This window comes from Callorhinchus milii, unplaced genomic scaffold (assembly GCF_018977255.1).
Source record: "Callorhinchus milii isolate IMCB2004 unplaced genomic scaffold, IMCB_Cmil_1.0 Scaffold15, whole genome shotgun sequence".
NCBI lineage: Eukaryota > Metazoa > Chordata > Chondrichthyes > Chimaeriformes > Callorhinchidae > Callorhinchus > Callorhinchus milii.
This window is the reverse complement of record NW_024704756.1, coordinates 4,432,815-4,449,373: the sequence shown is the minus strand read 5'-3', so window position 1 is coordinate 4,449,373 and position 16,559 is coordinate 4,432,815. Positions and strand designations below refer to the sequence as shown.

Here is a 16,559-nt window from a genome sequence, read left to right as displayed (position 1 = left end):
ACAGAATATACTGTAAAGTGAGTTGACTGTATGTTTTGTGGGCGAACGCGGCAGCCAATTGCGCACAGCAGTGTCCCACAAACAGTTATGGATTGAAGTGACCAATTTATTATTGTTTTTTTTGAGGGATTATTATCAGCCATGTGGAGTAAGGAAACTTGCCAAGGTTTCACCCTGCCGGGAATCGAACCCAAGTCTCTCACTTGCAAGGCGAGTGCTCTAACCACTGAGCTACAGGATTCCACCACTGCTCTAACTGCTGAACTACAGGATGTAGGATTCAAGGACTCCTTCTCTCTGGAAAGACATTTTTGAATCCTATATCCTGCTTATTCACGTGACCTTCATGGATAACTTTGACAATGAGTGAATTGGAGAATTTTCAAAGTTCTGCATTATCTTAAACTTTAAGGCTAAGACCAATGGAGACTTCAGGTGCCTAAAGCACAGAGCATTATCACATCCTATAGCTGACTATATCCGGCAACTGAGGATTTCTCCTTCAATCACCTTTGCTCTTTAATAAGAAGCTCATGAGAATGCTGCCCATGGTTGCCGCCCATTACTTAGTGGGAAATGTGTGTTGTCCACTACACTACGGCTCTTCAAATTTAGGTATTGCACATACAAGGGTTAGTGCAAACTGTGAAGGGGCATTGAATTGACTGGTGCAGATTATGTGGACACTAGGATGTCAGGTTTCCAGCCCATCAGTCCAAGATGTGACATAAAGATTGTTCTTGTTAGTGTACAGTGTGTGATGTACTTCACACACATGCACACACACACACACACACATGTGCGTGGGGTTGCACAACACACAGTGAATAATTGGAGCTGATACTGAGAAATTTTCGAATTGATTTCTTAATCGTTTACATCAGTCAATGGGAACTCTGCACCCTCAAGTCAGGGGCTATTGTGGGTGATGTACTTCCACTTACCCCTTATTGAAAGGATTCCCCGCTCGGGTTTTCTTAATTAAGAAATACTGCAAAATTGACCCTTGTTTTTTTGGTAGTGGGGTGGGGAGGTGGGGAGAGGGTGTGTGTGAACTGCAGAGCCCCATTGGAGTTGTCTGAGTAGCGGGTGCGGGAAGGTCTAAAGGTGTGGATCATCTGTTCTGCCAGTGAGGTGACATTTCCGACACAGCAAAGGGTCACCCAACAGCCATCCTTTGCATGCTTTGTGGTTCCTTGAGAATCCCCGGACCCAGCCTGCATCTTAATGTCTTGGGGTTTTGTATGATACGACAGCCATTCAAATCAACACGGAAGTGACGTCAGCGACTGCTCTCTTGGACCAGTTCTATGAAAAACAGCGTCTCCTGATCATATCCTCTCCCAGTCCATCAGATGTCTACTACAGATTGCAAATCAACATGTTGCAGGTCAGTGATACGACAAGGGTGAGTCAGGCTCTTTCACACTGCGTTGCTGCCAGGGGAAAGTCCCTTTAATAATAATAATCCTTGCATTTGTTTTAGCGCCTTATCATATTGGAAGGATGTCTCAAAGCTCCTCACAGGATTTACTGTGGAATGGAGTGACTGTATTTATAGGAAAATGGGGCAGCATAATTGCGCAGAGCAATGTCCCACAAACAGCCATGAAACGAGTAATCAATTTTATTTGGGGGATTGTTGACCAGGACAATTCTCCCAAATAAGGATGGTCATGGCATCCTTGTTGGGTGCGAAGGACAGTTGATTCTGTACTTCATATTAAAGGAGGTGTATCTGCAAGAATGGTGTTCGATGAGCTTTTTCACTGCAGGCATTGAAACAATGGAAATCACATCAAATTCAGTCGTCGCATCCCCTCTGGACAGACTCTTCACAATGTAGTGCATGACTCTCTCTCTCGCTCTCTCTCTCTTGCTCTTCACTCTCTCTGTCTCTGCAAACACCCACCCTGTTTTGCCAGACACTTTTATACTCTCGATCCCACACAGCCAAGTGCTTTAGGATAAATAAGGGGTTAGATGTATTCCAGGCAGCAGCAAAGCCAAGAAAATGTCCTTAGCAATAATAAACACAAAGTCAGTGCTGAATGAGTAATGCACAGGCTTTTACTGACATCTCCGGAAAGCAATTGACTCTAATTTTTCCCCTGCACCCTTGGCCTTTGTATCTCAACCATTGTTTGTTTGTGACTTGAATCAGCAGAGTCTATTTTATGCTCAACATCAGCAAATTTGTAGCTTATTTATAACGTGAACCTTAAAATTATAGTGAAACAATTGCTTTATTTAGCAAGCCGCCTGGAATAGTCCTCGATGAATTTCAGTCGGTATCCACCCTTGGCTAGAGTTGGGTGGAGGATAAAAATCACAGCCAAGCCTCACAGGGACCTATCCTTAACCACAAAGCTGGCACGCCTGCACTGCAGGCCTCACTACACAGTGATCAGGCTTGGGAACCCAGGATGACTTTTCTTTAATAATAATCCTTGCATTCGATACAGCGCTGAAAGCACTTCACATGATATATCATAAAGTGCAGTGACAAAAGGAACGCTCTTTCACTGTTTTTTCTGTCTGTGCAGCAAGCCACCTGTGGTCTGGACTTGAGACATATAATACTGATAGAATTGGTGGGATCTCCACCACGAGTCGTGGGGCGTCTGAATGACCAGGAGCTCTCCTCAGATGTTATTGATCAACTCAGGTAAGCGGCTGAGCGGCCCTGCGTTCACACTGGCTTTTAAAGGCATCTGGATTGAAACCTGTCAGGGTTTCAAACTTCCTACAGTCTTGCACTTTGAGAATTAAGACTGAACTTAAGGAATTTCCTTAGTTTTGCACAATCTTAGGTTGAAAGACCAAATGATCTCCCAGGCTAAGACCGGGTGGAATTTCAAGCCTCTGGTGGCCTTAAGCATGGTGATGGGTTTCCGCTTGTGTCAGACACCCAGCTGACCAAGACAAAAAGAAAATCTGTTATCACTATGTGGGCATAGGCATGATGCCGGGTCAAGTTTGGATTTGGCTGTGTTCTCACTCGCTGTCTAAACTTGCACATGAAGAATGGCCACTTGGGTGAGAGAACGGAGGATTCACAATGCTCGTGGGATTGCGTTCTAACAAATGGTCGGTGGAGAAGAAAGTGGAAAGCAATCACTACATTCAGCTCTGAGAGCTACCCCTAGTGCAGGGCCCTATATAAATATACATTGTTGTACAAAATATACAAATTTTTCATGTCAGTTGTTTCCTCCGCCGCTCTTTACGTTAACAAAACTGGCTGGACTGATTCGCTGTGCTAAAGGTTGCTTTGCCACCTCACTAACCATTCTCTTTTCTGGTTGCCTTTGCAGGCAAGTGCATTACTTATCCAGCATGTACTTCAACATGGTCCTCATTGACAAATACGGCATAGACAGGGAGCGGTATATCCAGCCCGCCTCGTCCGGTGAGCTGTTCTCCTTCGTTGATGAATACCTGTTGCACAAGGAGGAAAGAGCCCTTCAACAGCAAAAGACAGAACAATGTGATTGAGGCTGCTGTGCCTCCAGCCTTCAGCACTCTGACTGCCTCGATCCTCCTCAGTCCATTATGTTCTGCTTGTTTCAATCCACAAACTGATCAATACAGATCAATTATTTTATTAACTTCCCAAAGTGCAACTTTAATGACTCTCTCAAGCCCTGAATGCCTTTAGAAGCTTTCTGATTATTCAAATAAGACCCCAAAATTGTTTTTTGGTGAACGAAACTGCACAAAGTTGACCTTAACGAAGACCAGTTACAGAAAGGTACATCAGCCCAATGAATAGGAAATGGTTGCAGATCGAAACCAGACCATTTGGCCTATTACACCTGCTTCATCTGTGCAGTTTTCAGTCTTTCATCGCAGTGAATAACCACGTGGGAAACCTCAAAGAAAACTGTAGCATTTTTCTCCTTTCCTCCTGCAATTGTCATTAAGTACAAGCTCCAAGTTATCAACCCCTCATTTCCTCCATTGCTCAGTCTTGAATGGTTGGATTCCACAGATGAAGATGATCACTTGGATTGTGTTCTGTAGATGATTTGATCACCTCTACTTGTCTTAATCTCATATCCTTCAATACATGTTGTAACCGTATATTCCAGCAATTTATTTTTGTTTAAAAAAAAAGTGAAGTAATTCACTACTATTGCAAGCAGTTCATTTCACACATCGGCTACATTGGTGAGAAATATCTTTTGAAATTGTGGTGAGACTGTGGACCTCACTGCCAGAAACCGTGGTCAAAGAAAAAAGCATGAATGCATTTAAAAAGAAACTCGATGCATATATGAGGGAAAAGGGAATAGAGGAGGTGTGGGAGAAGGATGGGTAGAGGCTCATGTGCACTGGCACGGGCTAGTTGTGCCAAATGTCCTATTTCCGTGCTTTCAAGTATATCTCATTCCATGTAATCTATGGTTTGATTCAAGGTTTTCTAATTTTGTGTTCTGCTTCCTCAAATGCTACACATGTAATTCTCTCTTTGCATGTTTACCCATGATTAGCACAACCTGCAAATTAGCAAAACCCCATTACCCAAAATATTTCTACTTTAATCATTCCATTCAAAGACTATCTGCCCTCTGACAAACCTATGTCGATCCTTCTTTATACAATTCACCTTTTTATTCCCCCCTAATATTAGTTATCTTCTGTCATTGTAACATTTAATTTTTTGTATATTTTAAAATCATACTGCCTTATTAAATGCAACTTGCAATTTTGTTTATAATGTTAATTTTGTGGAGATAGGATGTTACCATGTTCAGGTGGCAAATAATGTATTGTAATGAGATCCTTGTGTTCATTTTCAACTTGCAAAAATGCACCTATTTAATTTACAAAATTAATTGCAAGTTTTATTTTGTCCAGCATGTTCATAGGGTGTAACAAATTTATCATGTTAACAAATAAAAAAAATGTACATATGCAACTAGAGCAAACTAGGTGTTACTCTGTTTTGGAGTGTCTTCCCGACGTGAAAGGCGCTGGACAAATGTAATTTTGTTGTTGTTCCCTTCAATAGAAATATTACCAGCTACATTGGCACATAGGACAGTCTTATTACTGCATTGTCAGAGTTGCTGAGATCGGCCACAAAATATACAGTCAATTCACTTTACAGTATATTCTGTGAAGCACTTTGAGGCGTCTTGAAGATGTGATAAGGCGCTATATTAAATGCAAGGATTATTATTGTATTAAACTGAGGTTCCTCAGACATTAAAAATCTCGTGACACTGAATCAAAGACAAGGATTGCTAATAAAATGCAAAATACTGCAGATGCTGAAAATCTGAAAACAAAAACAGAAGTCGCTGGGAACACTCAGCAAGTCAGGCAACATCTATGGGAAAAGTAACATTTGGGGTCCACGACCCTTCGTCCGAACTCTCCACTTATCAGGTAAGAGCCAAGGGGTCTTTAGCATCCACTTGAACAAGCAGATGGCGGCTTGGGTTCAATGTCTCATCTGAAATGGGAACAATCCTCCAGGAAAGAAGCAGTAGCATTCTGAATAGCCGCTTTACTTGCTTAAGATTTTATTCTTCATTTTTTATTTAAACGGAAGGCTACAATAGTCCACATTGGCCAGGAGACGGCACCAGTGTTTGAGCACCATCTATCATGTTTGGGAGCATCCACCACTTAACCTAAAGTGGTTCCTTTGTGATTGATAGATCTGTAGAACTTGATCGGCCAAATGAACTACAAGATTTTGTTGCATGAATTGTTATAATGTCAGGGTAGGAACAAACAGAAAGTGCAACTGATTTAGTGAGAAACAAGGTCATCACCATTCGATCATAACTATTTAATAATTATCCTTGCATTTGATATAATGCCTTATCTCACCTCCAGACATCTCAAAGCGTTTGCTTTGTAAAGGTCATTACATTTTATGATAAATCCTAAGAAGCACTTTGTGACATCCTCCCCCCACGGGGAATGCATTACATCAAATGCAAGAATTATTCATTTTATTATTTATTATCTTTATTCTGCAAGTGTTTCTCTAGTTGCTGATTAAATTCAGGCTTTCGTCAAACCACATATATCACAAGATTGGTTTGGATGAAGAAGGCTTTTCGGTCCATCTGATCTTGAACTTCTAGAATACCCATCTTACCATCTTCCCATCACAGCATCAAGGGGTGTTTTTAAATTGGTCCAGTATGGTGGCCTCAACCACCCTTCCCGATAACCTGTTCCACTCATCAATTATCCTCTGGGTAGACAAAAACTTCCTCGTGTCTGTCCTGAAATTGTCCTTTGCTTCCCTTTCTTGTCCTACTATCTTGGTGAATCTTAAAAGTATCGTTCTGAGTTTGTCTGCTTTTCAATCTCATTTAAAATGTTATATACTTCTATAATATATAATCTTATAATAATAATCCTTGCATTTTGATATAGGGCTTTTCACGTCTTCTAGACAGCTCAAAGCGCTTCACAGAATATACTGTAAAGTGAATTGACTGTATATTTGTGGGCGAAATGTGGCAGCCAATTGCGCACAGCAGTGTCCCATAGTCGTGAATTGAAATGACCAATTTTCTTATTATTGATTTTTTTCTTGAGGGATTATTATCAGGCGTGTGGAGTAAGGAAACTTGCCCAAGGTTTCCCCTGCTGGGAATCGAACTCAGGTCTCTTGCTTGCGAGGCAAGTGCTCTAATCACTGAGCTACAGGACTCCATCAATATGCCTCTATAATTTTGTATTGTATTATACAATATCCCCTCTGAGATGTCTTTTCTCAAGACTGAAGAGCCCCATCTTGTCTAATCATTGCTGATAGCTCACTACTTTTAACAATGGGGATTATCCTCATTCCAGGTGGTGTCCAAGTAGATACATATCAAAGTTAAGTCAAAGTAAATTAAAAAAAAGCAATTTATTGTGACTAGAAAAGTGCATATATTATTTATTACAAAACATATTATTATTTACACTCTATGATGAAATATGACAAGTTAGAACCTTTCATTTGTTCAATTTTACTTTGGTTTCCGTACCATGTTCATGGCTTCATTCTCTAAGACTTATTCCTCCGCTTGCGATCCAGGAGTTCAGAGCAAAGAATTCTTCCCACAAATCAACATCTCATCTCCAATAATGAGAAAATGTCAGACCACACACTAGCTTTCACTTTTTCGTAATAGGTGAAATGCAGTGACTATCACAGCCTAATTTAATATTGAATACCATTTGGGTCAGTGTGGTGAATGCGACCAAAGGCTGAAGAAATCTCCATTTTACCTGATTGTTGTCATTGAGACATCACTAAGTGCTTCTCAGGATATACTGTAAAGCGGAGTGACTGTGTATTGTGGGTGAAACAGGGCAACCAGTTGTGCACAGCAATGTCCCACAACAGCTATGGAGTTCAACACAGAACGGACAATTTGTAAACATATAATAAATAAATGCCTCTCGATTAAATTTTTTCATCATATTCCTCTACAGCGAAGGCTTGGTTTTCATATGTGGCGTTGGGGCTGTGGCGTTTGTGTGGTTGTTGCGGGGTGGTGTCAAGATCAGGCTGTTGATGGCTGAAGCTGCCATTAGAGAGACCATTCATATGCCTCTTCTGCACTTTTTCAAACAGCTGCAAGACCTGGAGTTGAGATGTAAAATGCTCAGTAAATTCCGAGTATCAAACACTGTGCCTTTAGCCCTCAAGGACTGATGTGGCATCTTTACCCACAAAAGTATTTAAAACACAAGATGGAAAGTATTTCTCACTTCAATGAAAAGACCACGAATTAAGAAACTTAATTTTTTTTTATGACCTGTTTAGAGAAAATAGTGATTTCTCAGTAAGTAGATAAATGCACACTTCATTCAGAAAGTAGTTTAATGTACAAATTAGGAGATGATTTACTTTATAAAATATGACTAGTGCAAAGAAATCTAAGTAGCTTTTGGTAAGAAACTGAATGGGACTCGGCAGCCTGATTATAAAACTCACCTCCGACTTGGGTACAAGACCAACCCTAAAGAATCCTAGCGTGCCGGATTCCATCTTGGTGCAGTCCACCACTGTGGAGGCGATGTTCTCAGGTGAAGGGCCATCGCACAGTACTCCATCCACCTGCACCATAAATAGACAATTCAGATGAATTTCTCCCTCACCCTAACCCATAAGAAAGTAGTTAGAATTTAGTGAAATGGTACGTGTGAGTCAGTGGCTGTGCATTACCTTGTTTCCGAGTTTGGAGTACACTTGGTTGTGGTGAGTGGTGTCGGCTTCTCCTGTCGGGTTCGCTGACGTCACTGCTATGGGCCCTACCTGCATGTGCCCAGAACAAGCTTGGTTAGTACACACCAGACGCTTACAGCGATGTTCACCAAACTAATCCCCCATTCCATTTCTCTGAACAACTAAAGGTGGTTTCGATGTTGAGCAAACTGTGCAATGGATCTCCAATAATAGGTAGAGATGCAACATCTAATGTTAATGCCTTTTACTCTTATGTCACAGAATGCAAGGGCAGAGGTTTCTGTCCATGAACGGAAGCCCACAGGTAGGGAGGGAGAGAGTGCAAGTTGTATTACGCTGAGCCTCTGTTGCTCCCTCTCTGTCAATGGTAGAAGCAATGGGAGCACTCTTGGCTTTTGGCCAGCGATGACAAATAACATGGGATATAGACAGAGGTAGAAACAGACCCACAGGGACATTTCGTAATGAAGTATTAGATGTTCTACAACTCAATAACCTTTAGTTATTTAACAGACAAGTCTTATATTGAATTAATACTTTGCCCCATCCTCTGAATAATATTTCTTTTGTAACATAATTACCCGAATCACTGCAGTTTAAATCTTATTTAAATCCAATCAGACCTGACTGCAAAATATTTGTAAAAATTGCCAACAAAATGAGATCGCAAATTGACCTTGAAATTGCAGAACAGGAGTTTCTCACTGAATCAAGTGGAGGTTTAGGTCACTGACAATAGGCTCTCTCTGAAGCATTTTCTGACATCATTTATGGGAGCAGTGTTTGGAAAGAATGAGAGAAGCTCTGACCTGGTCAATGAGGTGGGTGGTAACAGCACAGTCCGGAATCCTAATGGCAATACTTTGAGGCGTTCCTATATATTTAGCAGCATTTTTCAGTCCAAAGCAGTCCAGCCATTGACCTTTCAAACAAAAGAGAATTTGTTAAATTGTCTATCGATTTATTGAATTAAAACTTGTCAATGACTGTAATTCTTAACAGAGTATTGTTTGCCTTATCCACTCATTGATAATTTTTTAAAATGATAATAAAATAATAGTAATAGAAAGAGAAGAGGATATTTGGTAACTTTTTTTAAAATAAAAAAAAGACCAATGTACAGTGTTGGGATATGAAAAAGAAACTGAAGGCACTTTACCTCTTGGGATAACCAAACTGATTGAAGACGGCCAGACTGTATGCATGAAGTCCCACAGTAGTGGGCTGAACAGATGTTTTGCTGGTTCCAGCTGTGATAAGTTGGAGATCCATAAGGACATTGGTCTTTCTTTGGCTTGCTTCTTTGTGCTGAACAAATAGAAGAAAAAAGTTACTATTTAATTGCTGCAGTCTTTTGGCCAATTCAGATTTTTTTAAGGAATATCAGAACATCCAAATAGAAAAGCTTAGCATAAGGGCTTTCATTTCACTTGTCACTAGGTGGCAACATGATGTTGAAGTGGGTTTGATGAGAATGGTCCATCCTCTGAGTGATTGAGAATCTGCACTTTCATTTTGCCCAAAAAATATACAGTCTACACTTTATAGTATATACTGTGAAGCACTTTGAGACGTCTTGAAGATGTGATAAAGCGCTATATCAAATGCAAGGAATATTATTATTTTAAAGTAGTAAGGAGTAGTTTTAGAACTGATTAGTTAAGGAGGACTTTTCTTGTTTACCAAAACAGTGGTATATATCTAAGAAATAATCTAATAAAAAGTAATCTGGTGGTAAACCTATAGATTGGTCATAACAATATAAAGTTACAATAAAACAGCACCTACTTGTAAGCCTTTTCCACAGCATCTGGTCGGTTGCAGGCTGCTACCAGCACGTACACAGTGTCTGTTGGTATACCACAGGCACCTCCGTTCTTCATGATTTCTGCAAAGAAACATCAATGGTAACATTAAAATGAGTTACAAGTCACGGCCACGTTTTCATGATGAATAATAAATCTCCACTTCCAATTTAAGGGCGTGTAGTAAAGGAGATAAATAAACAAAAATTGGTCATGTGCTTTACGGCTATTTGTGAGGTATTTGCTTGTGCAAAATTGGCTGTCATGTCCGCCACAAAAAAAATATACAGTAGTCACTACCCTTACAATATATCCCGTAAAGCACTTTGAGACGTCCTCCTGACAAAAACGGCGTTAAATCAAATGTAAGCATTATTGTTATTATTATTCGATGCATACAGAAGGTAGCTCACTCTTACTTTATGGTACAATCCTGCCAAGTGCTTTGAGGCATTTTGACGACGGCTTAAGAAGCAATATCAAATGCAAGGTTTATTTATTTACCAAGGTAAATAATACTAATCCTTGCATCCGAGATTGTGTCTTTGCACACTTTTCAGACATCCCACACCGCTTGATTTTGACAGGATTTACTGTAAAGTGGTGTCAGGCAGCGGTGATCCCAAAAGGGCTCAGGATTGTCAGCTAAAATAAGGGCACCGTCGTCCGTGTGTGGTGCCAATTCTGCATAAAACCTCTGCGTGTTCAAAAACTTTTGTCGGGGCTTTAAAAAGAGAACTTCTGGAGCGAATCGCGGGTGCGCTTGCTCGGGAAATTTCCCAATTTCCCATCAAATCAGCCAGCCCGCCCCGGACTGCGTGTATTTTGCGGGCGCTGACGGTAGCGCACGCGCTCTTTTTTCTTTCTTCTTCTTCCCCTCTTCGACTCCCTACCTTCGAGTTGGCTGCCGCGTTTCGCCCGCAGACGTACAGTCGATTCGCTTCGCGGCGCGTTCTGCGAAAGGCGCTTCGAGACGTCGAGAAAGACGTGAGACGGCGCTACATCGAACGCAAGGATTATTATTCTTATTTCTATCATCGTCATCATCGTCGTCTCACCCGCGATTTGTGCCACCGAAGAGGCCTTTCTCGACTGCAGGTGGGGGCACTCGGAGCCGGGCTGCCGGTAGCCGCTCAGCTTGACCAGGGGGCTGCCCACCGGCATCCGGGGGCTCTCGAAGCTCTGGTTGAAGAGCGTGGCGAGGAAGCAGTAGAAGCTGACCAGCCCGAAGACGACCCCGACGCCCACGTCGTACCCGTACGGGTTGGCGCCCACGGCGTCCAGGAGGAAGCTGATCAGCACCAACTGGAAGGCGAGCGAGAAGGCCAACCACATCTTGTTGAGGAAGACGGCGCCCACCACCACGAAGCAGTTGGACAGCAGGAAGCAGACGATGCCCAGCGAGACCCGGAAGCCTCGGGCCGTGCCGTACAGACCCCCGAACCTGGTCAGACCCCACACGACCCACATGGCGCCGTACAGGACGAAGGCCGAGCTCTCCAGGGTCTTGCCCCGGGAGAAGGCGATGGAGCCGCACAGGAGCTGGACCGCACCTCCGGGCACGACCACCCAGGGCAGAGTCAGGGGCCCCGCGGCCGAGACGCCGACGATGCCGGGCGAGACCAGGGCAAAGGCGGCCAGGGCGCTGCAGGCGTGGGCCAGGCTCTCGGCCTCCGAGTAGCGGGCGTAGCCCAGGCGCGGGGCGCGCGAGTCCTCTGGCCGCCGGAGCTTCAGGCCGCTCAGGGCGGCCACCAGCCGGCCCGAGGCCCGGGCCCCGGTCAGGCGGGCGGGGAAGCCGCCGGGCCACAGGTGGACGAGGGCCAGGCAGGCGGCCACCAGCAGCACGGCCAGGCTGGTGCCCTGAGGCCCGCCGTGCAGGAAGCCGCTGGCCGGCCGGGCCGCGGCCACCGCCAGGCTGTAGGCCACGAAGGAGAGCGGGCCGGCGGCCTGGAGCGGGCCGCGGAGGGCGGCGGTGAGCAGGGCCAGGGCCAGGAAGAGGGCGGCCAGGAGGGCGAGGGCGGAGGCCGGGGAGGTGAGGAGCCCCGTGCCCGAGGCCGAGGCCGCCGCCGCCGCCTCGGGCCAGACCGCGGGCAGCAGCAGCGAGTAGCCCTCCGCCGCCTTGAGGGTCGCCGTCAGCCCGAGCACCGCGGCCCACAGCGGGTCGGCGGCCCGGAACGCCATGACGCAGAGGCCGAGCTGCAGGGCGGCCGCGGTCCACAGCCACGGCACCTGCCCGACAGACAGGGCCGAGGTGATGCCCAGCACCCGGCAGCCGAACACGGCGGCCGACAGCACGTTCAGCAGGTGGCCCGAGGCCAGCGCCGGGGACTCGCCGCTCTCCGGCTTCACCCCGCCGCCGCCCCCGCCGCCGCCCGGCCTCGGCTTGAGGCCCCGGCTCAGCGCGGCGTACAGGCCCAGGCAGGCGGCGATCAGGTAGCAGGCGGCCGCCGCCGAGCCCCCGAAGGCCGGGCGGTAGAGCGAGGCGACGCGGTGGGCCAGGGCCAGGGCCAGGGCCAGGCACAGGCCGGACAGCACGGCCCGGCCCGCCAGCAGCGAGGCCGCCGCCAGCAGCAGCAGCCCGAGCGCGCTGGCCAGCAGGCCCGGCACCAGCGCATCCCGGACCGCGGCCTCGCCCGCCACCACCCGCTGCCCGACCAGGAGGTGGACGAGGCCGGAGCCGCACCACAGCGCCGACAGCGTCAGGCACAGGTTGGCGAAGAGCGAGGCTCGGCTCTTCCTGACGCCTGCAGAGGAGAGAGAGAGAGGGAGAGGAGGGAGGGAGGGAGGGAGGGAGGGAGAGAGAGAGAGCACAAAACACAGTCACTACACCTCACTTTTGACAGTAATAACCCCCCCCCCAAGACCCAGCAGTAATCCGCTTCAATCCACGACGGTTTTGCGCGGGGGGTGGGGGGGGTTGGGGGGGACGGGACGCCGCCGGCGCGCGATCGGCTCGGCTCCCGCGTTTCGCACCCCCCCCCCACCAAAAAGAAATAGACGATCGGTCCGCTTTGCGGTCTGTTCCGCCAAGCACTCTGAGACGTCGAGAAGACGTGAAAAGCGCCGCGGCGGATGCCAGGGTTACTATCCGTCACGTTATAAGGTTCGGCGAAGCGCTCTTGAGACGCCTCGGAAGACGCGACGGGGCGCTGTGTCGCCCTTTACGAAAGGATTTATTGTTTACTGTCGTCCATAGCGGCAACAAACGAGGGAAGGAGTTTCACGCCCGACGCGTACCGCACCCGCAACCAGTGTTGTCAGCAAATTTAATAGTAATCCTTGTGTTTTTATATATATATATAAAGGGAGCGCCTCATCGCGTCATCGAGACGTCTCAAAGCGCTTCACGGGATACACGGCCAAACGGTTCTGACCATGTTTTAATAATAATAATAATAATGGTTGCGGATGGGCACTTCACCGCCTGGGCATTAAACAGGTCTCATTACATCGCCCACTGAACCTTAAACGGATCTGCTACAACGGTAATAATCCTCGCATTTGACGTAGCGCCAAGTCAGCCCAACGGGCTTCACACGGTAAACCACACCGCAAAGTGGTTTTGACTATGTTTCGCGGGTGCGCAGCAAAAGAGAAACAAATCCGGGCCACATTGCACTCACACACACACACTGATCATATCTGCGCTTCATACTTCAGTCAACCCGCCAGCTATCCAGGAAAAGTGTGGCAACAAACTTGGCAACAGACCACAGCCACCTGTTTACATTGGAGATTATAGGGCTGTGTTCAGTCTGTCTGTCGGTAATTGCTGGTGAGTGCAGTTACTTTCACTTGTACCAAACCTGTACAAACAACCTTATCACCAGCTTTCCCAGCAACACATAACGTGTCACACACACACACCCTGTCTGTCTGTGTCTGTCTCTGCCTTCATTGCTGTGCGCAATTGGCTGCCGCGTTCGCCCACAAATATACAGTCAATAATATTAATAATCCTTGCATTTGATATAGCGCTTTTCACGTCGGGAGGACGTCCCAAAGCGCTTCACAGAATATACTGTAAAGTGAATTGACTATATTTGTGGGCGAACGCGGCAGCCAATTGCGCACAGCAATGTCCCACACACAATCGTAGATTGAAAATGACCAATTTATTATTGTTTTGTTTTGGAGGGATTATTATTAGGCTCTGTGTGGAGTAAGGAAACTTGCCCAAGGTTTCGCCCTCTGCCTGGAATTGAACTCAGGTCTCTCGCTTGCAAAGCGAGTGCTCTAACCACTGAGCTACAGGACTCCTGCAATTCACTTTACAGTGTGTTCTGTGAAGCGCTTCGGGACGTCCTCCCGACGTGAAAAGCGCTATATCAAATGCAAGGATTATTATTATTATCATTATTATTATTCAATACCCACACAAGTAAAACGCGCTCAACGCTCATTTTCTATCACCGTTTTCGAAACGTTTTCACGCTTTAACGCGATCGCGCGTTGCGTTTCACGCGGACTTGTTCACAACAATAATTAATAATTATCATTATTACTTGTTTATTTATCTGCAACGTTAAACTGTGCTCGTCCTGGGGTGTGTTTACCCCTGTCCTGAGCAGGGAAACAAAAAAAAACGCAGCAAAAAAAAGAAAAAAAAAACCACGTCGATCAGTGCGGCTTTGCTCAGCGACACAACAGCACAATCCCGCGGACTATTGAGATTTCTTTTTTTTTTAAAAATTTGTAAAAAAAAATTTTAAAAAATTAAAAAAATTTTTTTTAAAAAAAATTTGAAAAAAATTTTAAAAAAAAGAAAAAGCATTTAAAACAATTCCCCCCTTTCTCTCTCTCTCTCTCTCTCTGTCTCCCCATTCTGAGCCGATGGTGTACTGACCGACATAAGCCAACAGAGCCGCTGTGATGAGCAGTAAAATGCCCAGACTGGAGCTGGAGATCAGGGCAGTGCTGTAATGCTGCACAGCCAACAACAGGGACCCTGAAATAAAGCAAAGTGACGATTGAAATACATACACACACACACACACACATATATATATATAAATACACGGAAAATTATTTTTATATCTGTGGAAAATATATATGCATATATATATATATACATATATATATATATATATACATATATATATATATATATATATATATATATATACATATATATATATACATATATATATATATGCATATATATTTTCCACAGATATAAAAATAATTTTCCGTCTTAAAATAAGCCATCGGTGATCGTATGCCTCTCACCTGCAGAGATTCCAAGGAGCCCCACTGAGTAGTGTAAGGTCTCAGTCACTTCGCGACCCCCCAACATCTCTGCGTCTTACAAATTTATTTCCCCCCTTTATTAAAAACAACCCCCCACCCCCCCCCTCAACCCAACCCCCACCCTTTAAAAGAACGAACTTTTTTTTCCCCTCTAAACCACAAAAATCCCTTTTTTTTCCCCCCCTTTTCCTTCCTTTTTCCTAAACTTTTTTTTTTCGAAAGGAAAGGAAGACAAAAACCTTCTCAGAAAAAAAAAGGGAGACCACCTCCCAAAGTTTTGCAAACGCAAAGCAGAAACTTTTTTTGGGAGTGAAGTTTTAGGGCAAACGAGAGAGTTCCCACCACCAGAAATGTATCACCACTGTAACTTCACAGCAGCTCAGAGTGTCCGTCTCCTGACTGCACTGTATATATATATTAAAGATCGCCCAATCAGGAAATCGTTTCCTCCTCATAACTATGCAAATCCGAATCGATTGAGAAAGCAGTAAATAGTTTGCTTTCTACGCCCCAATCGTGATGTAACCAGCGATCACATCGTGTTGCTGTGTGTTTCATTTTTTTTCCAAACGTTTAAAGTGTTTAAAAGCATATTACCTTTATTGTCATATACCTGTTATATTATTATTATTATTATTATTGTATATTTTTGTATCAAGGCGTTCGGAAGCTCCCCGGCAATCTGACGATTGATAAACGCCAAACAAATCCTGCGTTACAATCTATTGATTGTAACCCGAGAGGATAGATAACACACGAGGGTTTGTTGGAGACCGCTGGGCTGGTGCGGTATTCCTGGAGCTGCGGTTTTCCTGGGAACCTCTCATTAACGGTTATTAACGAAAACAAAAGCCCCAACATTAGAGAAATCGGGAGACAATTTTTTTGTTCCCGAATTAGGCCAGGCTATCGGGGCAGAAAGATCGTTTAAGTGACAGGAAATTTGGCGTAACAGTGATTACTTGTGAGGACCAGCGATGACGGAAGGGTAAAGTTACTGCTGTATTAGATTTGAGTTGGGCAGATCAGACAGTGCAGCTATTTCTCTTAAGACACGCTTTCTTTGGCAGAGACAAAGCTTTTCCAAACCCGGCGAAGCCAGGGGTGGAAAGTAATACTATTTTCGTTGCACGGGCTCAACACCAAAAAACACAGGATACATTTCACTTCTCCCATTACAGGCTGCAAATGAAATAACAAACGGATGGGCTCGACGTGCCAGCCAGTGGGTAATGTTATTCAGAGGCACTGGACTCCAAAAGATCAGTATCTCAAAGCTGCAACCAGAC

General features: G+C 45.0%; 2 protein-coding genes across 2 annotated transcripts in view; one reads left to right on the top strand and one right to left on the bottom strand.

Moving 5' to 3' along the window:
- The window catches only part of srpx2 (sushi-repeat containing protein X-linked 2), a 31,610-nt gene extending 26,686 nt beyond the window's left edge, over positions 1 to 4,924 (top strand). Inside the window, exons 9-11 of the mRNA XM_007891611.2 lie at positions 1,257 to 1,390; positions 2,547 to 2,668; positions 3,318 to 4,924. Coding sequence (XP_007889802.2) covers positions 1,257 to 1,390; positions 2,547 to 2,668; positions 3,318 to 3,498 — 437 coding nt within the window. The 3' untranslated portion in view covers positions 3,499 to 4,924. The remainder of the gene's footprint in view (positions 1 to 1,256; positions 1,391 to 2,546; positions 2,669 to 3,317) is intronic.
- Positions 4,925 to 6,900: 1,976 nt separating this feature from the next.
- Positions 6,901 to 15,377, bottom strand: si:ch211-153b23.4 (Grp1_Fun34_YaaH and SUA5 domain-containing protein). Its single transcript, XM_042340816.1, has 9 exons — positions 15,250 to 15,377; positions 14,867 to 14,968; positions 11,079 to 12,764; positions 10,004 to 10,103; positions 9,375 to 9,523; positions 9,025 to 9,137; positions 8,195 to 8,284; positions 7,964 to 8,086; positions 6,901 to 7,609 (listed from the first exon to the last, which is right to left on the bottom strand). The coding sequence occupies exons 1-9, from the start codon at positions 15,314 to 15,316 to the stop codon at positions 7,430 to 7,432; spliced, it is 2,610 nt and encodes an 869-aa protein (XP_042196750.1). The 5' UTR covers positions 15,317 to 15,377; the 3' UTR covers positions 6,901 to 7,429.
- Positions 15,378 to 16,559: the final 1,182 nt, after the last annotated feature.